The sequence below is a fragment of the Micropterus salmoides genome, unplaced genomic scaffold (assembly GCF_014851395.1).
Source record: "Micropterus salmoides isolate LMB-PRFRI ecotype aquatic unplaced genomic scaffold, ASM1485139v1 Ms_hic_scaffold_3, whole genome shotgun sequence".
Lineage (NCBI taxonomy): Eukaryota > Metazoa > Chordata > Actinopteri > Centrarchiformes > Centrarchidae > Micropterus > Micropterus salmoides.
The window spans coordinates 21887148-21912596 of record NW_024042261.1 but is presented as its reverse complement, the minus strand read 5'-3'; the positions used below and the strand labels follow the sequence as shown (position 1 = coordinate 21912596).

At 41.3% G+C, this 25449-nt stretch overlaps 1 protein-coding gene across 1 annotated transcript; it reads left to right on the top strand.

Annotated features, from left to right (window-relative positions):
* Positions 1–14298: 14298 nt before the first annotated feature.
* Positions 14299–24872, top strand: foxn1 (forkhead box N1). Its single transcript, XM_038693832.1, has 8 exons — positions 14299–14418; positions 14917–15243; positions 17627–17722; positions 18088–18209; positions 19589–19685; positions 21495–21702; positions 21952–22395; positions 23665–24872. Exons 1-8 carry the CDS (start codon positions 14299–14301, stop codon positions 23982–23984), a joined length of 1734 nt encoding a protein of 577 aa, XP_038549760.1. The 3' UTR covers positions 23985–24872.
* Positions 24873–25449: the final 577 nt, after the last annotated feature.

Here is a 25449-nt window from a genome sequence, read left to right as displayed (position 1 = left end):
ACTCAGGAGGGGGCCCTTCTGAGGAGGACATCGCTGAGCTCCGCAGAGCTACGGATCTGTCACTCCGAGTTACAAAAGAGACGGCCTGCGCCATTGGCCGCTCCATGTCGGCGCTGGTGGCCACGGAGCGGCACCTGTGGCTCAACCTGTCGGGCATCCAGGAGAGGGAGAAGACCTACCGGTTCGATGCGCCGGGCGCGGGCTCTGGCCTGTTTGGCGAGGCGGTGGACGCTGTTGTCAGCAGGTTTCAGTATGCCAGGACGCAAGGAGAGGCGTTCCGGCAGTATCTCCCTTGCTGGTCTGGGTCCAGGATGGCGACGGCTGCAGCTCCTACCACCAGAGGCAGAGTGTCGCTTCTCGTGGTCCCCCTCAGCACACCCGGGACTCGAGGCGGCGCTCTCGCCCACAGCCCCCCCAGAAAAAGGGGCCATAGAACTTATTTCCCCGCCAGTCAGGGAGTCCAGGTTCTACAGCCAGTACTTCATAGTTCCCAAAAAGGACGGTGGATTGTGTCTGATTTTAGATCTGCGGTACCTGAACCAATCTCTGAGGAGATTCAGGTTCAAGATGCTCACCATCCCCGCCATCGTCAGTCACATCCAATCCGAGGATTGGTTTGTCACGATAGATCTGAGAGACGCATATTTCCACATCTCCATCCATCCCTCTCACGGGAATTTCCTGAGGTTCGCCTTCGGGGGCGCGGCGTACCAGTATCGGGTTCTTCCGTTCGGCCTAGCACTCTCCCCTCGCACGTTCACCAAGTGCATGGATGCAGCTCTGGCCCCGATGAGGCTCCAGGGCATCCGCATACTGAACTACATCGACTCATCGACTCATCGACTTTTGGCTCAGTCTCGAGAGTTAGCTGTTCGGCATCGAGATGTCGTCCTCGCCCACCTTTAGTGTTTAGGGCTGCGGCTCAACGCGAAGAAGAGCGTGCTGACGCCCACAGCAATGGACTACGTTCCTAGGGGTGGTGTGGGACTCGACGACGATGCGGGCCCACCTGTCGCCTGCACGCGTCTGGTCCATTTTGTCCTCAGTGACCAGAGTGAAGCTAGGCCGCACCATCACTGTGAAACACTTTCAGAGGGTGCTGGGTCTCATGGCGGCAGCGTCCAGCGTAATCCCGTCTGGCCTGCTGCACATGAGAGCCCTGCAGTGGTCCGTTCCGTCTGATACAGGTTACGAGCAGGTGCCTTCGTTCCCTGTCAGTATGGAGGAAACCTTGATTCCTGTCCGGACAATTATTTCGACACACGCCTCACTCACGGGGTCACTCTGAGGAGGGACCTGCTGTCTCAGGCGGAGGGCCAGGTCTTTCACCCTTGCCCCGCCCTGTGGAGACTGTGGGTCTGGCCACTGAGGGGGCCCAGTTCCTTGAGGCGGGCCTGATGGCGGGAACAATCGAGACGCTGCTCAGCTCCAGAGCCCCGTCCACGAGAAGGACGTACGGCCTGAAGTGGAATGTGTTTGCCACCTGGTGTAGAGAATGGGCGGTGGACCCAGTTACCTGCCCGGTGACTATAGTACTGGAGTTCCTCCAGGACCGTTTCTCTGCTGGCCTTTCCCTGTCCACCCTCAAGGTGTATGTGGCTGCCATGGCAGCGTTCCATGGGGAGGCTTCCACTGGTCGTGCACTTCCTCGGTGGAGCCCGGAAGATGAGACCTGTGACTCGTTCCATGGTTCCCACTTTGACTGAGGCCCCCTTTGAACCCCTGGAGTCAGCTGAGGCCAAACACCTGACCCTTAAGATGGCCTTTCTCCTCGCTATCACCTCTCTGAGGAGGGTGGGGGATCTCCAGGCACTTTCGGTTTCTCCTCGATGTCTGGAGTTTGCCCCGGGGAGGATCAGAGCCATCCTGCACCCCTGTCCAGACTATGTCCCTAAGGTTCCGTCCAGGTTGGCAGGGTCTACGGTGCTGCAGGCGTTTCATCCCCCACCTCATTTGACGGCGGAGGACGGGAGACTTCATCTGCTCTGCCCTGTCAGAGCGCTGAGTATTTACACTCTGAGGTCCTCCCGGTGGAGGAAAGCAGACCAGTTGCTGGTGTGTTTCGGGTCCCCCAAGGCTGGGCTCCCTGCTTCCAAACACACGATCAGCAACTGGATCGTTCAGACTATTTCCCTGGCCTATCAGGTGCGCGGGTTACCTTCACCTATGGCCGTAAGGGCGCACTCTACTCGAGGCATGGCGGCTTCTAGGGCCCTCCTCGCAGGGGCTTCGCTCCAGGATTTGTGTGAGGCAGCTGGCTGGGCCACTCCTCACACTTTCATCTGGTTTTACAGTCTGGACCTTCCTTCTGCACCCGGCACCCGTGCGCTCTCTTCTTAGTCGTGCCTACGGGTTACTGCATGCTGGGGGGGCAGGCGGAGGCTTCGGCGTGGCATAGTGGGTATTCTCGTTCTCATAGTGTCGTCACCGATGCAGTTCGAGTTCCCTCGAAGGGGAACGTCTCTGGTTACGTATGTAACCCTTGTTCCCCAAGAAGGGGAACGAGACACTGCGTCGGTCCGCCACACCTCACCCCGCCTGGAGTGCCTTGCTTCATAGCAAAGAGCTAATGTGTCTGGTGTGCCGGCGTGCTGATAAACGCCTCCAGTTATGCTGTCACACGCTACCATTCTAGCAACGCCATAGGATTGGAGTAGTTTCATTCATGATTTCAGCCCTGCCACGCCCAGAGGCGTTCCCATAGTGTCGTCACCAACGCATTGTCTCCTTCTCCTTCTCGGGGAACAAGGGTCACATACGTAACCCGAGACGTTCTCTAAATGGAGAAACTCTCTCTCCCGCCATCTGTTGTGGAGAGAAAGCCTTGTTGTGGTAGAGAACAATAATTATCTCTTCTTTCTCAGTTGGTTACTTATTCAAATTATACACTGTGCTACATACAATTTTGAAAATATTGGAGTCAAACTAATTTGTGTTGTCTGTCAACGCCAGAATATTCATTTACAAAGAAAATAAATCTTTGGAAAATAGATGCTACAGGTTCAAAGGTTAACTGTAGTTTTTGACTGAGACTGTTAAATTGAATGATGGGCCCAAATCTCATTGCCATCCATAGGATTAGAACCACTGGGTCCCCAGTTGATTTAAAGAGAGCCAAGAGGACAGAAGGCAAATCCCTTTTAGGGTCAATGTGGGGAAAAATGCAAAAAATGATTGAAAGTAAGGGAGATCAATTTTAGGAAACTGAAAACATTTCATTGAACTCCTTGGCAGTGGTCCGTATAGCTGTTATGTGTGAAGGCCCCAAGCAAAAAGGATTTTAAAATGGGGAAACTATAGAACAAAGAGGTCAAAAGAGCACGCGGTTATGAAATCCCAATTTTTTTTACTTAATCTAGCCACCATTATTCTGGTAAAGACAGAAAGACGGCACCATTCAAAGGAAAGCTATCTCTTTCTCTCTTGTTAAATGAGTTCTCTCAGTAATGGAAGTTAATGAAGGCGTGATGGATGTCAGTTACCAGAGGTAAAACAACTTCTTTATCTTCTGTCCTACTTGTCTTATTTTGATTGCTTTGGTCTTCATCAAAATGTAAGCCAGTCTTGTCCCAGTTTGTATTTTGTGACTTTTAAATAGATAAAAGACAAGCAGGATGTATACTGCTGCTGTAAACTTTCTGCTTAAAAGCCCAGGTGGATTGTTATTTAATATGAGGTTACTGACCACGTGCAAGAACTGCTCTTAGTGAGATGTCAATCAATACGATGCATAATCATCTGTAATTATCATACCCTCTGGAAATCTTTACCACCTGTACTTAACATTTCTGAACCTGTTTTTTAATAAGCGAGCCTCATCTGAAGTGGTAATTGTGAATATAACATACAGAGAACAGCTGCACATTTTATTCTGAAATATCCCTGGGACAGGCAAAGAAATTGCTGAATTTATATAACCTCACCCTGAAGCCAAAAAGTATTCAGTGATAAATCTCACTGTCAGAGGCACTCAGGGAATGTTTTCCTTATAGTTTTTTATAAGACACGCATAAATCACTTTTTTTGCTGACATATATCTGGAATTGATAGAGAATCATTAGTGTTATGAAACTAATAAAACCAAACGGACTGTGCAGTGACAAATATGTTGCATCATACTTTTAAATGACTGGCACACAGAGGTTACGGTGTGGGTTCATGTGAAAGCTATCACTAAGCACACCCTTTAATAGTGTTGTGCCTCTGCATAGGTGTGGTTCACAAGAAAATAATCAGTAAACACACTCCTATCTTTTAATCACGTAACAAACTGCTAGGATCAATTACTTACAGAGATATTCTAGAACCGATAAAGATCAAGAATCTGTGATACTTTGTGCAGGGCCTTTCAACCCTTAGTTATATTGAGGTATCGCCTAAATGTTAAAACACTTAATCTCATTGTCAGTGGCTCGATTCTGGCTGGGAACCTTTTTTGCATTTCATTCCCCTCTTTCCCCTGTTTCCTGTCTGTCTTTAGAGTCTGCTGTCAAGTAAGGCTTTATTAGGTACATGAAGCTAAAACTAACTGTCCTGCAATAAATCCTACCTGCAGGAAGGTTACACTGTTAGATGAAAGAGTTAATATGATTTCATCCTGTAGGGAACATGAATGTAAAAGAAAATTTCATTAAAATACACTCAATATAGTTATATAGCTAAAAACTTTAAAACCGACTATTGATGTAACACATACACGCAACTCCACCTCAACCTCACGTATAACAATTGTTTTGGCACATTTGCTGCATGTAAATGTCACATGTATGCTGGAGACTTTGAAGCATGTCCGGCCACAGTCAGTGGTGAAACAGCAGGTGCTTTCCATCACCTGTCAAAGTCAAAAGCCCCTGCTGAGAAACAACATGCCTGAAAGTTTCATCCCTGTTTATGTCCTGTATGGGATTTTATAGTAGATAAGTCCTCAGTCAGGCTGATTGTTCTACATTTAAGCTATTCCAGAAAAAAAAAAAAAAAAAAAAAATTCCAGAAAGATGAACTGTTGAGTCAGCATGTCTAAATTCCATTTGGATGACAAGATGCTGATTTGAATATTGCAGTATTTGAGGTGCGTGCACAGATATGTGAGACGTGTCACCATGTCATGATTTACTTCCTTGTATTTGTCCAGAGTTTTACATGGTGTATCATTTTCAAATTACACTAAAAAAGGGAAATTGGTTTACTAGAGTCAAGGGTTGAATTCAGAATTGTAAAAAGTTTGACTAATGCGTAAATATACTGACTATTGATGCTTAACGCTGTGTAAAGAAATCTGGCATTGTTGTTCTTGAATTATAATAAGTTCTGCAAAACATGATATTGCAACTGAGAATACCCGAGCACTGGGGTTTACTTCCCCCAGAAGACAATTAGACTTTCACTGAAGTGCCCCCTGGAATCTGTTCCCACATTACACCCTCCTCAAGAACTCCATCTTTGGCAGAAAGAGCCTTCAGCAGTAGCTTCGCTCTGCAGAGGCCTTTGCACTGTAACACAAGAGTTTATTCAATCTGTAATTAATCCTTTGTCTCTCTGTCATTCTGCCACGACCTCTCGCTGAGGAGTGAGCTATACCTTTGTTCAAGGTATAGCTACGAGCTAAGGCTATTACTGTGTTCCTGGTTCACTGGGAGGATAGGATAGGAATCTACCTGTATTGACATACCTCTACTCCCTCTCCCTCTCTCACTTTCTCCTTTATTTCTCTACCTCTCTTGCTCTTTGAGCCTCATACTATCACTGTAAAAGTTACAGAGAAGAACATAAGTTTAAATTTGTCAAGAAAAACTTAAAACGCGCGTAGAAGCTGCCTGAAGGTTCTGAGGTCAGCTTGACTTCACATCCTACAGACCACGGGGGCCTGATTGGTGGGTATGTCCATTACTTATGACATTAACACCTATTGCTTGCATCGTAACCTAATATTTCCAGATGGACTGCTTCTGTTTCTCAGAGTAGGCAGTGGTTTTGGTTCAGTTTGCATGTGTTCCTGCATTTAAATGCACAAATGAAGCCATGTCTATGTTTACTTGTGCACATGTTTGTTTGAATGTGCAGCTGAGTGGAACTATGTCACAATTACAAACAGCCTTTGCGAGACTGGAGAGCTCAGAAACCAGGGCACTGTGCCCACTCTCTGCCACTGGCTGTGATCAGTAGTGTATCTGATGTCCCATTCAGACAAGTAACCATTCAGTCAGGCAAAGAAAGACTGATGGAAGGAGGAAGGGAGCACTGCCAGCTGCCAATGACTGAACCAGTAAATCTTTTGGAACCTGTTGCTGCAAGTTTTTCTTCTTTCTGTATATCCTATTCCTGGGCTAGCCTGGACGAGTGCCAAACCCTGACACACACACACACACACACACACACACACACACACACCACACAGGATGATATTCCGAACTGCCAAATCCAGCCCATCAACCATTTCCATACACTTAGACAGTCAGTCTAATCGAAGTGCCTCACTGTCAGGTTCAAGGGGGCGTGCAGACATCCATAAGGGAGATGGGCTCAAATGTTAACAGAGGTTACAGGTCTGAGTGAGAATCTACAATCCACAAAGAAGAGAGGGTGAAGTTACTTATTGCAAAAGTTTGGTGAGTTCATTTCACAGTTTAATTTCAGTGTAATTTGTTAAATAAACTGCTACAGCAATTTGCTCTTTTTGCTCTGATTTACACTATTTTACCTAATTTTTATATTGCAACTAAGAGACAACACAGCACTGGCCTGATGCTGTTGGCATAGCTGTAGGTGATGAAGGCTGGTGAACCTCTGTGAATTAACACTACTGACAAAACATTGTCAATGTATAATATCCTGACACTCAAGATGAACTGATAAATCTGTTTGTGTCTTCTGATAACCATAGACATAGCATTTGTCCTACTTTTCAAACATTTGTGTAAACCTCTCTACTCTTTAAAGAACATTTTAGTGTAGCAAGTAAGTAAGAACATCTTTTAAATCAGTTTAAAAGTGATTTTGTTTTTTGAAGCAAGAAAGTTATCTTTTGTTATGTAGCTGTTATTGACAGTGTCGTATTATTGTCAGCATCACAGGCTGTTTTAGATGTTCAAAAGTTGCCCCCTACTTTTCTTTAAGATCCAGCATACATGTGATCACATTCTTAAATTTGTAAAATTAAATTATGCACATCTTCACATGGACCACTGGAACAAAAGAACTGCACAATTGTGTAGCACCCTCCTCCAACTTTTAAAAAGGGTACTTTATCACTTCACAGAGTCTTAGCCTGATAGTCCAATCAAAAAATATCCAATATGTTACTGTAATAAACGTGTTTAATAAGATGGTCCCTGGTTGACAGCGTGAGTAACGGTAATGATAATCAAGAGGATGTATGGAACCACAGGCAAAATATTCCCAAAGAAATAAACAATGTTTATTCACCACTTTCCAGGTAGTGACAGTGATCGAGCGATCAGATTTGGTTCCAGGGTTTGTGCTGTACATGTTAAACCTCATCAGTAGGAGTCACTCTCAATCATGACTCAGATTTTTTTCACAGATGAAATGAAATGTCTGATGTCTGACAGCAGTTGCCTCGGTAGTTCTTTTAAATTTTTAAAACTGCAACCAGGCTGAAGATCCCTGTAAAAATGCCCCAAAACACCAGTAGTGGAAGAAGTACTTAGATTTTTTACCAATACCACAATGTATACGTACTTCTTTACAAGTAAAAGTCATTCATTTAAAATCTTGCTTTGGTAAAAGTACAGTATTATAATCAAAATGTGCTTAAGTAGTACATTTAAGTACTTGTTCTGTGATGTATACCTTATTACATTATTAGTTTATTAATAATGATGAATATAGCTAGTTTTAACTACTTTACACATCGAAGATTAGTAGTTTAGTTCAGTGGTTCTCCAACCTAGGGTCTGGTCCCTCTAAAGGGTCACCAGATATTACCACTGATACAGCATAGATTTTCAGACACAAATCACTCTACATGCCGTACCTAAACTGTGTTGTCTACAACTTGTTGACATTCAGTTGTTACACGCAGGCCTATTTCTTGGTTTTCTGCCAAGCCTTGACAGTAATTTGCACTGTCTTTGTTATATAAAAACTAGCCAGATTATTTGCATATTAGGATGATACTAAAGCACGTGGTGAGAGAATAATGCTGGCACACGTGATATATTGAGATATTTGACAGTCAATAACTTTGCAATTTACAAAACTTAACAATGGAATAGATCATCAGAGTCAATAGAATACTGCATTTTTAAAGAACAAAACTGGGCAAAGACTGAAAAATGCTTAGTACATTTCCCTCAGATTTGTTAAAGCTGATTATTTAAAGATATTATTTGACATATCCAAACATTTAGTAATGTATGTTTCAATGCAGTACTAGAATAAATACAATTAAGTTAAGATCCTGCACTGAAAACATTACTAAATTAAAAGTAAAATTGTATTATCAGCAAAATAACCTTACCTTTCAAAGGTAAGAACACTGCATAGTTTTACATTTTCATTTAGCTGACGCTTTTATCCAAAGCGACTTACAATTGCTATACATGTCAGAGCTCGCACGCCTCTGGAGCAACTAGGGGTTCAGTGTCTTGCTCAGGGACACATTGGTGGATGGGTCACAGTGGGGAACCTGGGTCTCTCACACCAAAGGCATACTACTTATCCATTGCGCCATCACCACCCCTATATTTTAGCTGTATCAATGCATCAGAAATGAGTATGACTGAGTACATTTATTCAAGTACTGTACTTAAGTACAAATTTGAGGTAATTGTACTTTCCTTGAGTCTTTTCTTTTCATGCTACTTTCTATTTCTAGTCCACTGCAATTTAGTGGGGAATATTGTACTTTTATTGCACTCCAATTATTTGACAGCTTTAGTTACTAGTTACTTTAAATAGAGATGCACCAAATGTTCGGCCACCGAAATTAATCTTAGAAAAGGCAACAAACAGGCTGAACCACTTTGATTGTTTCTGTCACTTGTTTCTGAGGAAGCGATTAAGCAAGTCGCATCTAAATTTGGAGTGCATACGTATTAAATACTTCATGGTAAATCCACTGAAACGGACCAGTGCGAGCTGACAGGCAGGTTAGCGACTTTATCCTGTCATTTTCTCTCTTTACAAAGACAAGTGCTGCAGCGTGAGAGTCCTACTGATACCTATAAAGTCTTCATGTTATGCGATACGAGAAACACACACATTTATCATAGTAGTCATCATAAAACATATTACATGTGTACATTAAAGTAAATGGACGCATGCAATTTACTCTTGGGCCTCAGACTCATCCACCATAGTCTCTCCAAATCCTGTGGGAAACACTGAGTAAAAAGCACATTTTGACTATTTACTGTATTGTATTGTATTATTATTGTTCGGTGTTCAGAATTTGTTATTCAATATATTTCATTATATTTGGCTTTGGCTTCAGCCAAGAATTTTCATTTTGGTGCATCCCTAACTTTAAAAATGTTTGCACACAAAACATATGAAGAGTTTATTATGATTGTTTATTTTAAATTAAGCTACCCAACAGTATATATAAGTGCAGATGAAATGATTAGTTGATTAACAGGAAATAAATTGGCTAGCCTTATTTTAGCTTTAGATAAACTTTTGAATACATTTTTTATGTAGATTTTCTGTTAAAAAAGCACATTAGTGATTTCATCATGACTAGTATGAACAGGAGGAATGATTATGGCAATAAAAACACAGAGCACACTTCTCTATAACTTATCTCTTATCTCATTTTGGCTGAAGATGCAGACAGAACCACTCCTAAGATTTTATTGTCACTGTTACAGAGAAATGTCAAGTGGCCATGTCTTATTCAACTCATGATCAAGGGCAGCATTTTCATACTGAACCAAAGGCACATTGTAGGTACTGTAGTCTCTACAGTATGGCAACCAATACAAACCAATGAAATGAAAGGATACAAACTAATACAAAGCTCATTTGAACCTTTGGTGTCAAGAATCCTTTAAAAAGAGATCCGTTCCTGATCCTAACGCACAAACACTGACTTTACTGATCCTCACAGTAGAACCATTTACTTCTTATTTTGCTCACTCACCATCTGCAACGGCCCGAGTTTGTACCTCTCACGTATTACTGTTAACATTTGAGCTACATGCATCAGATTTTCTGAAGTGGAAATACCCGGAGATATTTGAAAAACCCAAATGTTTGTTTAACACTTATGCTGTTCTGTTTTTCCAGAATCCACAAAGACTCTTAAAAAATATTCAGTCTGTTCCACAATGAATACCTTATTTTAATCAGTTTCTCAAGTTACAACTGTTTTTCTTATATACAGGTATCATGAAATCACATATGTAGCTACTTGCTCTTTATGTATACATTGCTGCATAAAATTTAAAACTCTGGTTCACATTGTAGCCTAAAAATTGAACAAGAAGCTACTACATAATTTCTGGCTATCATTTTTATTTGGATTAGGATAAAGATGCACAACTTGCAAAACAGGTGAAATATCTGTTTAATCAAGATGGTCTCCAGAGTCTTAAAGGATTCTGGAAATACCTTCAGAAATGATGTAAGTGTTGTTAAAGCACTTCGGGTAATTTTTTTTCAGATCCTTAGCTCTGTGTATCGAATGTAGTGTCAATGCATGAGAGGCACACAAACTGGGACTACGTCTGCGCAGTACGTGTTAAACCTGTGGTGAGATGGATCATCTCAGAGACTAAAACAGTCAAAAAGATTTGTTTACTGCTCATTTTCTTAACACACGCACACACTCACACAGACATACACACCATCTCAACTGCTGAAGTGTCTTATTCTCTAGCTGTAAGTGCATCCGTTCTGGCTGGTGGCAGCGTGTCCGTCAAGCAGATGAGAGGATTTGTTGCTACAGTGGTGAAAAGGCAATCTCTCAACTTTCACCTTGACACTTTAGCCTTCTTTGATCTGAACAGAAAGCGCTACGATTGCTACTTCTCTCTTTCTCTCTCTCACAAACACACACACATACAGAGGTCCATCTCTCTGCCTCAGCAGTATTTGGCTTTACGTGACCTAACAGCCATGGTTTGTTGGCAGTTTTAATGAGCTTGGTTTATGTCAGAGTTGAGGTTACCTTTACTGGAACTTGGGCCACGTGTCTCTCACCTCTACTTAGATCAGGTAACACTTCTTTACACTCAGCCGGATAAACCCCCTGCCCCTTGTACATCCACTAATGTCAAACGTTGGTGTTTTAATAAACTGTCACTATAAATGAACTCAACTGTTCCCACGCCTGCACTCATGCCGTCAGAGGACACAGTATAGTGTATCTTGCAGATTTACAGTAGAATAATGACTCAGTAGATATGATCTCCAGGGTTCAGTGACAAGAAGTGCTTTGTCAAAACACTTAAGATATGCTTCCTGTCATGTGTCGACAGCAATATAAATCAAAAGTAGAATAAAAAAACAGCTAGATTTTTTTTACCACTTGCATTTCCTCTCTTATTTGATTTCATAATTTAAAGGAATATTTTGGCATTTTGGTTTTCTTGCTGATACCACTCTCATATTTATACTGTAAATATGGCAAGGCAAGGCAAGGCTAGTTTATTTGTATAGCAAATTTCAACAACAAGGTAATTCAAAGTGCTTTACATAAAACATACAAGCAACAGGGAAATATAAAAAAGTTTTAAAGAGTTAAATGAAAAATAAAACTGGCCAGTCTCTCACCTTTGCTTATTTTACTCCTTTTATTCCCCATCTCACACTCTATCTTTTTGTTTATTTATTTATTTTTTATTCTAATCCTAAGGGGACTCTAACCCTTTAACACCTAGGGACGCTAACCTTAACCCTTCCTTAGATACAGTCATCACTGTAAATACGGATTGTCCACGCTACAAGCTCTGGCAAAAGCGGTTGACAGCGGGCCCTGTTGACAAGTTAACAGAAAAAAGGCACTCTAACCCTTGTAATTCTACTTGGCGCTGTTAACTGAGGATCAGCCGTGTGAGCTGATACAATCAAAAGAGTACTCTTTGGCCTCAGGGAATTCAGAGTAGACATCTTGACAGCTTTTTAAATAGTGTTCACTGAAAATCTAAAAACAAAGAAAAAGAATACAGGACAGTTAAAGTCACAGTGCAGTGTAAGTTATCAGTCCACAGCTTTAAATTTGACTTAATTAAAGGCAGTGGTAAAAACAAAAGTCTTCAGTCTCATTAAAAGAAGAGAGTTTCTGCAGACATGCAGTTTTCTGTGAGTTTGTTCCAGATATATGGAGCATAAAAACTGTTTAGTTTTGACTCTGGGGACAGAAAGCAGACTTGTCCCAGGCAACCTGAGAGGTCTAGATGGTTCATAACGAAGCAGAAGATCAGAAATGTATTTTGGCCCTAAACCATTCAGTGCTTTATAAACCAACAGCAATACTTTGAAATCAATTCTCTGACAGACAGGAAGCCAGTGTAAAGACCTCAGAACTGGAGTGATGTGATTCACTTTTTTAGTCTTAGTGAGGACTCGAGCAGCTGCGTTCTGAATTAGCTGCAGCTGTCTGATCGATTTTTTAGGGAGCCTTGTAAAGACACTGTTACAGAAGTCGAGACGACTGAAGATAAATGTATGGATAAGTTTTTCCAAGTCCTGCTGAGTCATAAGTCCTTTAATCCTTGAGATATTCTTCAGGTGATAGTAGGCTGACTTTGTAATTGCCTTAATGTGGCTGCTTAAATTCAGGTCTGAGTCCATGACTACAACAAGATTGCTGGCTTGGTTGGTGATTTTTAACATTACCGATTGAAGCTGAGCACTGACTTTCAATCGTTCTTCCCTGGCTCCAAAAACAATAACTTCAATTTTAGCTTTATTCAATTGAAGAAAATTGTTAATTTGTTTAATACAATTACTCAGCGCTTGAATGGGATCATAGTCCCCTGGTGATATGGTTATGTAAATGTGTGTGTCATCAGCATAATTATAGTAACAAATGTGGTTGTTTTTCATAATCTGAGCCAGCGGAAACATGTAGATGTTTAACGCCCCATAATGGAGCCTTGGCGAACTCCACCAGTCATTTTTGTTAGCTCAGATGTGTGATTACCTATAGACACAAAGTAGTCCCTGTCCTTTAAGTAGGATTTAAACCAGTTTAGTACTGTGCTAGAAAGTCCCACCCAGTTTTCAAGTCTGTCAAGTAATATGTTGTCGTTGACCGTGTTGAAAGCAGCACTGAGATACAATAATATCAAGACAGAAATTTTGCCACTGTCAGTGTTCAAATGGATATCATTGAAGACCTTAAAAAGAGCCATCTCAGTGCTGTGGTGAGGTCAAAATCCTGACTGGAAGACATCAAAACAGTTATTTAGTGCCAGGAAAGCACTAAGCTGTTGAAAAAACGCAAAAAACCCCGGCAGATTTGTCATGGGCCTGTAATTGCTCATTAGTGATGTGTTTAAATTGCTCTTTTTTAAGAGTGGCTTAATGACTACAGTTTTCAGGGCCTGTGGGAAGAAACCGGAGAGGAGAGACATGTTGACAATTTGTTGTAGATCTGAGGCCATGCAGTTAGAAATTTTTGAAAAAGCCTGTTGGCAGAATATCAAGGCAGCAGGAGGAGGATTTCAGATGTTATATTATGTCCTCCTGGTTGTTATGGTTGAAAGAATTGAATTGTCTCATACTATATGAATTGTTTTTAAGTGGACACAGGGACAACAACACATATCCTGTACCTGACATGGAGGCACTGATTGCTTGTCTTGTTGTTTGAATTTTGACTGTGAAGAAGGAGGCAAATTCATTGCAGGCCCTGGTGGATAGAAGTTCAGAAGCTACAGACACAGGAGGTGGAAACAGCAGCTGGGTAGCTTAGCTTAGCATAAAGATGGAAACAGCTAGCCTGGCTCTGTTTAATGGTATCAAACTCTGCCTCTAAAGCTCAATAACACTAATTACCCCCTGTCTCCAGTCTTTGCTAAGCCAAACAATTGCTGGTGATAGTTTCATATTTACAGTACAAATATGAGAGCGGTATCTATACTGTTATGTCTCAGCTAGAAAGCGAACAAACTATTTCTTAAACAGCTTTGTGTGACCTTTATTTTGAAGTGAAGCAGATGAAAATTCTAATAGCTGAAACATGTCATCCATCTCAAATTTCTAATCAGTAATAATGTCAGCATCTGCCTCAGTTTAATCAAAATTGAGCCAGAAAATGCTGTTTTCTCTCCCATCTCAAATTCAGCCTGTTTTTTTTTATCTCTTCACAGGAGCAAATTTTGGTGCATAATGTCAGACTCCCCACCATTTTATCCCAGCGGCGGCAAGTCTCAAACGTCAACCCCTCAGGCCAGCCTACACACCTGTGAGCCTTGTGGGACCTCCTGCCAACAGATGGCAGAATCACAGGTACTGTGCTGCCTCAGGCAGCTTCTTCTGTGAAACACTGGAAATAGAAAATCAGTTTCACCTGCATTTTCACCTTTTTTCCACTCTTAATGCTAAACTAGAATAACCAGCGGCTGACTGTTTGACTAATTCTCAGCAATGAAGCCAAAGAGTATATTTCGAGAATGTCGAACTACTCCTTTAACCGATCAGTACCACAGATCACAATAAAAACAACAAAAAAGAGTGTGTTCTCCTGCCCCAGAAAAAATTATTTTTGTTAATTTTCTGTTTACATATGTGAATATAAAACTCTGAGACAGTTCTCTGTGATTTATTTACTATGAGACAGAGGGTTTTAATGGCCCCAGGGGAATCACAGTAGACATCTTGACAGCTTCAATGGGAGTCGAAACAATACATATGGAGCCCAACCCTGAATGGTTTGTCAAAGGTTTATGATTATTGTAATTACATCTTTAATGATTTGTAATCCCTGTGATGATGATCACACCACAGACTAAAGCGGGCGGGGATGTCTGCTTCACCCAGCAAGGGAGCAACACCTTCAGCTTGAGGACTGCAGCTGGAAACAGGAGGCACAGTGCTGATGGGACCATTGGTTCAGGGTCAAGATCAGCACCAGCACGAGGTGCCGTTGACTCTAACCGTTTCCATCCTTACCATCGACAGTTCAGCGATGGAGCAGTAACAGCTGCAGGTTGTCTCCCTCAGTGCTCGTCTTCCTTCAGCTATCCGCAGGAGGCGTGTGGCCCTGATACTCATTCACACAGCTCAAGCGGCGAGGCACCAACATCCTGGGACCACTACAATGGCAGTGTTCGGGTTTCTAGATTTATGGTACACTCATTTTATCCTAACCTTTTATTTCAGTTAAGACTTTATGCAATCCAAAACAACACGTTGATACTGCTTTACTTTTCCTTACATGTTAGGACTACTACACACACATCTGCACACATTGAAGCAATTCATTGGTGTTCAGTCTTTATGAATATAAGAGAATTAAATTGACTACAAATGCACATTATTTTATTTAACATTATTTTATTTTTCAGGCTACAACTTTAATGTTTTCTTTCACTCTCTGCGTTGTTTTTGGCCACAGCAGGCAGCTGTTTTCAGAGAAAAAGCTCTAAAATCCCACTGCACGCTACCTGTCCAGCACCAAACAGATATTTCCACAAGGAGGTGCTAGAGCCCAAAAACAAAGCTGAAAGAGAGTGAATGTTGGATTAACATTTACCAGGTGGACAAAAACAGACTCCAAATTAATCCTAATGTTGCTCAGAAACTGCTGGATGTGTAAATAGGCAACTGTTTGCTAACTAGTTCACCATATCAAACTTCAGTGTCTTCACAACTTGTTTTCACTGCCCCCCAAGTGGGAAAAAAACAGTTATTGCAAGTTTAAAGCTGCATTAGGGAATGCTTTTAAAAAATAACTTTTTATCATATTTGCTAAAACTGTCACTACATCCTGACAGTAGTACACCAGACAGATAATTTGTAAACAAAATCCCCTGGCTCCTCCTACTTCTGTTAATGCTATTAGCAAGAATCCACTGCTCCCTGAACAAAACAACCAATCAGAGCCAGGAGGATTCTCTAACACAGTGTCAGTCACTGCTCGTGCACCCACTACATATAATAAGTCAATTAGATGTAGTCAGAATCAGAATCAGAATCAGCTTTATTTGCCAGGTATGGGTACACATACGAGGAATTTGACTCTGGATTGTACAATGCTCACGATGTGCTTACTTATACAACAATACAATAATAAAATCAGACACAGGCTACAGTATAGAACACATATATACACACTATAAACAAAAACAATGTAGACAGATTGAGACAATAGTGCAATGAGCAGAGTGTAAAGGATGCAAGAGTGAATTATTATTACCATTATTATTATGTACAAATTGAAGGTGGATGAGATAGGTACACATACACATACATGCATACATGTACTCATGTACACAGTATGATGGAGCATAGTGCAAAGGATGCTGGAATATGTGTAAGTGTTATGTACTTGAGGTAGGTGGATTTGGTATGTACCACATATATACCAATTTAAACCCTGCTACTGCTGGTTCACTGAAGCTAGGCAGGTTTGGGCCTGGCCAGTACCTGGATGGGTGACTTACTGGGAAAATGGGCCAGTAGTAGGCAGTCTTCCCTCTTGTCCTAATAATAACATCCCAGTGCAGTGATGGGGACACTGTGCTGTAGGAGCTGCCATCCTTCTGATAAGACCTTAATAGCAAGGTCCTGACTCATTGTGGTCAATAAAGATCCAATGGAACTTGTCACAAAGAGTAGGGGTTCCCTGGTCTAGAAAAGTCCTGAATGGAGGGCATATTGGCACTGACAATCTCTTCTGCAGTCCTGACTGTCCGTTGTAGTCTGCTCCTGTCCTTTTTGGTGGCAGATCCAAACCACACAGTGGACGTGCAGAGGACAGACTGGATGATGGCTGTGTAAAAGTGGATCAGCAGGTCCTTATGCAGGTTGAGCTTCCTGAGCTGGCGCAGGAAGTATATCCTCTGCTGGGCCTTCTTGATGACCACTTCAGGTCCTGGGATGTAGTGGATCCCAGGCACCTGAAGGATTCCACAGCAGACACAGGGCTGTTGAGTATGGCGATGGGGGGCAGAATGAGGGGGCTCCTTCTGAAGTCGATGGTCATCTCCACAGTTTTGAGCGTGTTAAGCTCCAGGTTGTTCTGACCGCACCAGCGAGCCAGCTGATCAACCTCCTGTCTGTAGGCCGACTCGTCACCATCCCAGATGAGGCCAATGACCGTTGTGTCGTCAGCAAAATTCGGGAGTTTGACAGATGGGTCTCCTGAGGAGCAGTTGTTGGTTAGTCGTACGACTTTGGAGCAGTAAGTGTCTTGCTCAGGGACACACTGGTGGATGTGTCACAGTGTGAATTGAACCCACACCAAAGGCATGTTTCTTATTCACTGCGCCATTGCCACCTTATCTTTGAGAAGACGAGTTGCGTAGAGAGGGACCGGGTTTTGCAGGGCAACAGGCTCCTGCTTGTGGGTTTAGTGAGCGGGGCCCAGCGGAGTGATATAAGCAGCGGAGAGAGAGCATCATATGTTTAATTACTATTGCCTCCAGCTTTAAAGGTGTCAAATTATGCCACAAGATCAATTTGATCTCAAAATTGAATTTTCTCATATTTTCAGAGTTTGTACCCAGAACTACCAGCTGTACCAGTAGAGCCCTCCTGCTTCCAGACTCAAAGCTATCCACCCTACAGCTCATCGAGCCCTCTTCAACAGGTGAGTCAGTATGTTGGCTGAACCATAGACAAATGCTGGAGAAGATGGGATGTATGTGATTATTAATAAAACTGTGAGTAATTGATACGAGCCAACACAATGCCAATTTGTTTTAAAAGCAGTGACATAGATATGATTTTGACATTGGCAGGAAAGGATGCTTGTGATTTCCATAAACTACTGGGTGAGGACACGAGTCAGCGAAAGCTTTATCATATAGCGGTTTATGGATCAATAGCCTACACATGACTCAGCCAAGGCAAATGAAAGAAAACCAGATGAATAGTGGCTTTGAAATGACACATCTGTTTTTTGTAATTGGTTTTCAATTCAATTCATGATTTTTGCGTGTGATTTCTCTACAGGTCTCACCTAGACTGTACCCTAATAATGACCAGTCCAACAGCCCAAAATATTCTCTCTCCACTCAATCACACCAGGAGAGCACCAACCAGCCCCTCTTTCCCAAGCCCATTTACTCATACAGGTAAACACATCACATCACATTTCAACATATTTTTACCAACATTTATATTTTTGTATACCTTTATCATATTTAAAGCAACAATGTGTAGAATTCTTATATTTATATCTTCAAATTAATCTGATTGCACAATTAGAAAAGCCAATTCCAGTGAATATGGGTGGGATACTTTAAAGGGGACCTATTATGCTTTACTTTATTTTCGTATATACAGTATAATGTCGAATGTTTTGTTTTCTACTTTCCTGCCTAGCTGATGTCATCAGCTCACAATCTGCTCCAGGCGCAGCAGGGACACGCCCATCCACCCTCTCAGTCTGTCACAGTATTCAACCACTGCTAACAGTAGCTTCCGTTAGTTCAGCTAACTGTGCTGCTAGAGGATCCATTAGTTAGCTGACTGCTGTCAGGACTGAACACAGACCCTGGTGTGTGTCAAGTGCACAGTGACTGTGTTTATTTGATACAAAACTATACTGTTGAAATTCATGCACTATGCCAGTAATTACATAGTGTACAGTGTACTAGGCTTACATGTAAGTGTACGTAAGAGCAAATCAGTCCCTCCAGGATTTCGCGGGCCTTTTTAGTGATTGTTGTGGTCTAAAATTCCTGATTTTACAGTAACTGTTCTAAAGAATTGCGATGAAAATTGCGATGTTTTGGGGCAAGGAAATTGTAGGAATAAGTAGATGTGATTTTTATAAACTGTCCTTCCAGGATTTTGCAGGCCTAACCCTAACCCTGCATATTTAAACCAGCTTGCCTTGATTCTCTCAGCACTTGCAATTGACCAGAATGCAACAGTCTGACATCTTCCATGCGTCTCTGCCACTCTGCACTATGTTTTGCGGTGGCAAAATTTTTGTCAATAGATGATTTTCTTTTATGTTTGACCACAATACTGCAAGTTTTGCAAAACAGTTTACCCCAGGTTTGGTAAAGAAGATCCGGATAATGTTTATCACGGTCCTTTTTTTTTTTTTTCGGCAAATGTGAGAAGTTGGTATCACACTGCTACATCTTTTAAATAAAGAAATGACAAGCTGACATATGACGAGGTTTTGCAGGAAACTGCAATGATAGGTCAAATTTGGGGAAGTTGTGGTGATTGGTCAAAATCAAAAAAATCAAAGTTGTGCTAAATTCATGGGGATTTAATAGTTGCGATCGTAAATTCCTGGAAGGACTGGGAAATGTCCGAGATGTTGGCCAATCAGAAGAACTGTGGAATGATGCAACGTTACTCTAGTGGAATCCCAGAATAAGAACATAGAGCTGGAAATGAGCATAATAGGTCCCCTTTAAATTTAAGGGCTTGTTAGTGCCAAACCTAACATATTATTAAAATGCTAATGTAAAAATGTCCTTCATGAGTGCAGCATCTTGATCTTCATGGCTCTGAAGAACAGTAAAACGGGAAGCCTGCCAGTCAGTGAGATCTACAGCTTCATGACTGAACACTTCCCCTATTTCAAGGTATTTCAGTTCATGTTTTCTCTAACACATGCTGAATTTAATCAGCTGAAAAAAAATCTTAGAGTCATCTTCTAGCACAAGCAGCCCTGAATAAAACTTTGGGTTCATATTGTTTAATGTTTACAATACTATAGTTCACAAAAACTTTTCTAGTTTTTCTGCTCTAGTTTCACCTCTCACAAATAGCTTGATCTTTAAAGTCAACTTTAGCTGGTTATAGAATTGACAGCATGTTTCTGAGGATGTTAAGGCCCTGGTTTCCTCTGCTCCTGGTTTAGTTCAATCTTTTTAGTTTCATGCAGACAACAGTAGAGTAATGATGGAAACTGACCACCTAGTTTTTTTCCCCTCTGACCACCTAGATTTTTTTCCAATTAGCTCACTTATTTGAGCATTTGTTTTGGTTTATTTCTCCGTTTTTCACATGTGCTGAGTTGGCATTTAGGCAGTCACATTTATGGCTTGGCAATTACAGTTAAGTCCCGAAAAAAAGCTTTGTGCTACACCTGCAGCTATATGACCCTGGACCAGCTGTGTAGTAACCTGTTGAAGCATGAGACTGACATGGAGAGTAAAATGGGCAGATGTTTTGAATCTGTTTAATATCGGCAATTTGTGTGTGTGTAGGCAGTTTGGGAGGATATTGCAGGGATTGAAGAGATATCATAATCATATAATATTGTTGAGAAGGCTCTTGGCAGATTTTAAACAGGTTATAAATGAATGAATACTTTAATACTGAATAAATTAGCTAGCAGCAGTGTTCCGCCTGTGTTCGGGTCACCGCAAATACTGTACAAGAATTCCAGGTATCCACAAATCAAATAGGTTCAAACTCAAGTCTGGAAAGCACTCAAAGACTTGCTGCCATTCATATTCAATAAGATGCTTTTCAAACAACTGCCTGTCACATTAAACACAGGCTGCAGGGCCAGAAAATACATGAGGCAGATGGAAAATGGAAGGAAAGTACTTTTATATGTAAATACCTTCAGGTATCTTAGAGTTAATTTCAGTTCAGTGGACACTTGCTATGGCATGCAGATATCAAACATTACAGATGGTAGAAAAATGTATACACATTTTAATCTTCCCTCCAGGGAGGGCCTGGTATTCTGGTTTCTGTATATGGATCTCAGTGAAACACTTACTGTAGGCAGTGGGTGAGGGCAGATGTCTTTACTGAACAGTAACAGACTTTATTCCAAGATTGGGCATCTAAGTATGATTCATATTTTAAAAGTGTGAAACAAATTAAAACAAAAATTATTTTTCCATGAAACTGTAATAGTTAATTTTTAGCCACACCGGCTGTATAGTAGATGCTAATGTCGGTCTTTCGGGTGATTTGTCCACTACTTTTGCAGCTTTTCACTTTCTAAAGGAAATCACCAACATTTGTTTGTTCATCTAGTCGATCAACATCAAATAACTTCATTATTTCAATCAATTTTCAAGCAAAAATGCTAAACATTCACAGATTCAAACTTCTCAAATGTGAGAGTTTACTTCTTTTTCATCTTATGTGAAAGAATGTCATATATGATTGTTTGGACAAAACCATAGACTGTATATAAAAAGGACAAAAAAAGTTATTTAAACACATCACTGGGTTTTCTGACATTTTATATAGAAAATGATTTAAGGTGTCCTGGTAGCCCAGTGGTCAAGACACACATACATAGCAGGCATAATCATGTGTGCTTATTGCATTTCTTCTTGTAGCATGAAATGATCTGACTTGTCATGATAAAGCATCTGCCCTTTCTTTCCCATCTTCTCAAGCTATCCAACCCTCTCTGTTTTCAGACGGCTCCTGATGGGTGGAAGAACTCTGTGCGTCACAACCTCTCCCTGAACAAGTGCTTCGTGAAGGTGGAGAACAAAAATGGAAACTCGTCCCGTAAAGGCTGCCTTTGGGCACTCAATCCAGGCAAGGTGGAGAAAATGCAGGAGGAGCTGCACAAGTGGCGTCGCAAGGACCCCGTCACTGTTCGCAGGAGCATGGCGAAGCCAGGTGGGTCCCTGAAACATATTGAAATATGCACCAAAGAACAGGACAATGAGCAAGTAAGGTGGAAAATAATGTTTTTCAGAAGATTGGTTTTACCATGTATTCATTACAATAAAAGGTTAAAGGATCAAAATTGTACTGTACAGACATTTGACCTTTTAATAATTTTTTGCTCATCTGACTTGTACTTTAAATGTATCAAAATTGTATGGCCATTTTAGGACTTTATTTTGATACACACTTTTTCAACAGAAGACCTTGATCGTCTATTGGGAGAGAGGCCGGGCAAGCTCAGGCCTTTGCCACCTTACACCAACCCAGCGTTGATATCAAGAGTTGCCACTATCTACAGCACAACCTCATCATCCTGCACCCAAGCACAGCTTCAAACACCCTGCCCACCTATTCGGCACTCACAGTATGCAAATATGCAAACTCAGCAGCCTTCCTACCTTCCACCCACCGCTGCAGCTCACCCCAGCAACTCCTTTGCCTTATACTCACCCTGTGGACAGCCAACAGTTACTGGAAGCCTGAACTCACCCTTGGCTGCTACGATGCCACCTGTTTACAGTGCTGCCCTGCAGGCCGACTACAGTATCGGCCACAAGAGCATACAGGACTTTTTGTTGGAAGGAGACGCCAGTTACGACATCGATGCGCTCAACCCCAGTCTGATTGACCTGCAGCTGCAAGGTAGGAGAGTCACATTGGGACAATATGATGGATACAAGATAGTTTGGTATTTGTGTGTCAGTAGAATTACGAAAGATTAGTTTAAGGTGATTTAGAAAAAGTGTCTCACTTACATAGTTTGTCCACCAGGGAGCACTGACAAGTGTAAAATGTCCTGCTTAGTACACAATGTTGGTGGCAATCCTTTAATAACCAAATTGACTCTAAATTGTTTAGATTTTTTTAAATTAAAAAATGAATTCTGACTGATCAGAATTTTTCCCTCTCTCAAATCTGGGCAACTAATGTCAAGCTTTTTTCGGGTGGGTACTAACTCACTTTGCCTTTCATTCACTTGCATTAAAACCTCTGCAAACAAAGAACATTTCAAGTTTAAGTTCAAACTCTGTCCTATGTATTCAGCCAATAGAGGCACTACTTTTCTTGCTTTTCTGGGATTGAGGAATAAAATTTTGGATTTGGACTGTTTTTTAGACTACAAAGTGCTGCATCAGGGACTAACATCCTGGTTCACATTCATCTGGGACACAGGAAGAGATGACACATGCATGTAAAGAGTTCATATGACAGTCACATTGGAGTCTTGCTTGCTCTTTCAGCCCATAATGGAGCATGCTAGTAGTTGCTTACCTCATTTTGCAAGGGGGTCAAAATGTGACTGCATATTGTTTGGTTTGGATTGTCTAAACCTTTTCATTTTCATGTTCAAGAAGCAAAAGCACAGATGCAACTATTGGCTCTGTGTCATTTTCGTGTCCAACGTTAGCGGTAACAACTAGCTATTACTAATGCTATGAATTATGCCAGGTGGTGGCAGGTAAGAATGTCTGCAGTGAAAAGGGTCTTTTGGCAAGCTGAACATGCATGTTGGCCTTCACATACAACCTGTGGTGAAGCAGGCAGGACAGGACATAGTGATGTGACCAGGGTTGCTGTAAGCTACTTGGACCATCTGACTTTAGTGTTCCCTTATTCATAAATTATGCATGTTTGTTTGATTCAGTCACTTTAATTTCTTTATTCTCTAATACATCCTTTTCACAGCGGACATTTTGGCTTATCATAGTGGGAAAGGCACAGGTGTGAGTAATAACATTAACAATGGTGTCATGACAGTTTGTCTTTGGCCAGCATGTCTCCTCCCCTTCTTCAGTGAAATGATTGGCAGCTGAATTTCTGTGTGATCGCAGCAAGCATTATTGTTTAGTGCTGAACAGTGACTGTTGATGCTCACCCAAAATACACCAGATATTTCTTCATTTGTCTCAGGTAACTTGTGGGAGGAGTTAAGGAAAGACAGCATGGTATCTGATTCACAAGTCACTACCACAACCCGGTCCACTACGTGTGCCCTGCAGGACCACCACGTCCTGAACAGCTGCCTGCAGGTCTCGCCTCCTGTCAGTCAGACACCAGAGGTGATGGCTGTCGGTCGACAAAAAGCAGAGTGTGAGGACGAAAACACAAGCACCGGACGAAGCTTAGAGCAGCATGGCTGTTTGAATGGACTGCATCCTGTGGTTTATTCGGGGGTGGAGAGTCTGGCTGGGTATCTGAGCTCCTGTACCACATCCATCTCCTTAATGTAAAGACCTGACTGTTTGGGCTCTTTCACACTTCCTGACCATCTGTGTACCACATCACCCGGAATGATGTATGTTGTTGCAGGCAGCTTCATCCCACAGTATTAGCTTGGTGGTTGTTTAACCCATCAAATTCTTTGTTTACCACTGTGTGACAACGTCTGTGGAGGAACTAGTTATAAAGTTATTCACAGTTTGAATCCACTGTCACGAACAAGTTCAGCTCTTGTTATATTGTTTTGTTTGTTTCAGTACATATTTCTTTCCCCACAATTTTTTTTATTACTACTTATTACATTTATAAATACCAAAAGGTTTGATAATTGGAAAAGTGAATAGGAAAACACTTGATAAATTAAAATTGTAATTACATTTCTCATTGTAATATCTATTGTTGCATATATTTGTAAATGTAACAATAGAGTATTTGTAAATGTATTTGTAAATGTAATCTATTGATTTGCCTTTTGCCAACTGTATTCTCAAATTGATTTTCAAATTTCTCATTACTGTGATATTAATTGATCCATTTTTTATTTTTAAGTCATTCTAAAACAATACAAATTGTTGTCATTTGTAAATCAATTTTCATACTCAGTAACAATGTATCTAGTCCCACGTTTTCAGTCCCTCCATATTTAGTTTTAAAAACACACATAAATTGTTAGAGGATGTCCGCTGCATAAGCACCATTCCATGTACTAGGTGCAACCTGGAACAAATGTACAGGATTGTCATGCCGTGGTATGTGAACTGATTAAATTCTCCCTTTTATTGTTTTGATAACTATGTATTTTCCCCATGTGGATCTAAAGGGAGCCCGTTTAGGTGGTTGTGACTAACTAACAGAAAGGCTGCTTTAGTCATCACACAGTCAGTCTTTGATTAGATTCATCAAGTTCATCAAGTGGCCAGAAACATGGCTCCATATGAATGGTAATGTTGCTCCTTAACTGTTGGCTTTGTGTGTAAGCAACTGTTTACTGTTTAATCAAATTAAAATGGGATGATATGTCATTGTTGTCTTCACAACTTGTACCTGCTGGCTAAGTTTGCCAAATAGCCCAACAATTAGTAAAACATACAAACCTGTGAGAAAATGTGTTATATATTTCACAGTGTAAGAAAAGTTTTGTTTACACTGATGTCTAATAGCTATGCTTGCCTGATGGATGATGACAGGCGCTGTCATTGCAACTGTGCAGTGAGACTGTTGTCACAGAAGATGGCAGCAAAGACACTTTGTGAGCTGCAGCTTATTACCTTCTGATGTGACTATCACATCTTTTACTTTCTGTTTGTGTTTTAGCACTTTGACAAACATGAGAAAAAATACAATACAGACCAATTTTACTTTTTATAACAGGTATTATTTTAGCACTTTGGGTTACTGAGTTTCAACAACTGTTTATGTATAAGTATTATGATACTTAAAAAAAATGTGTGAACTGATTAAAGAGTGTACCTTTTA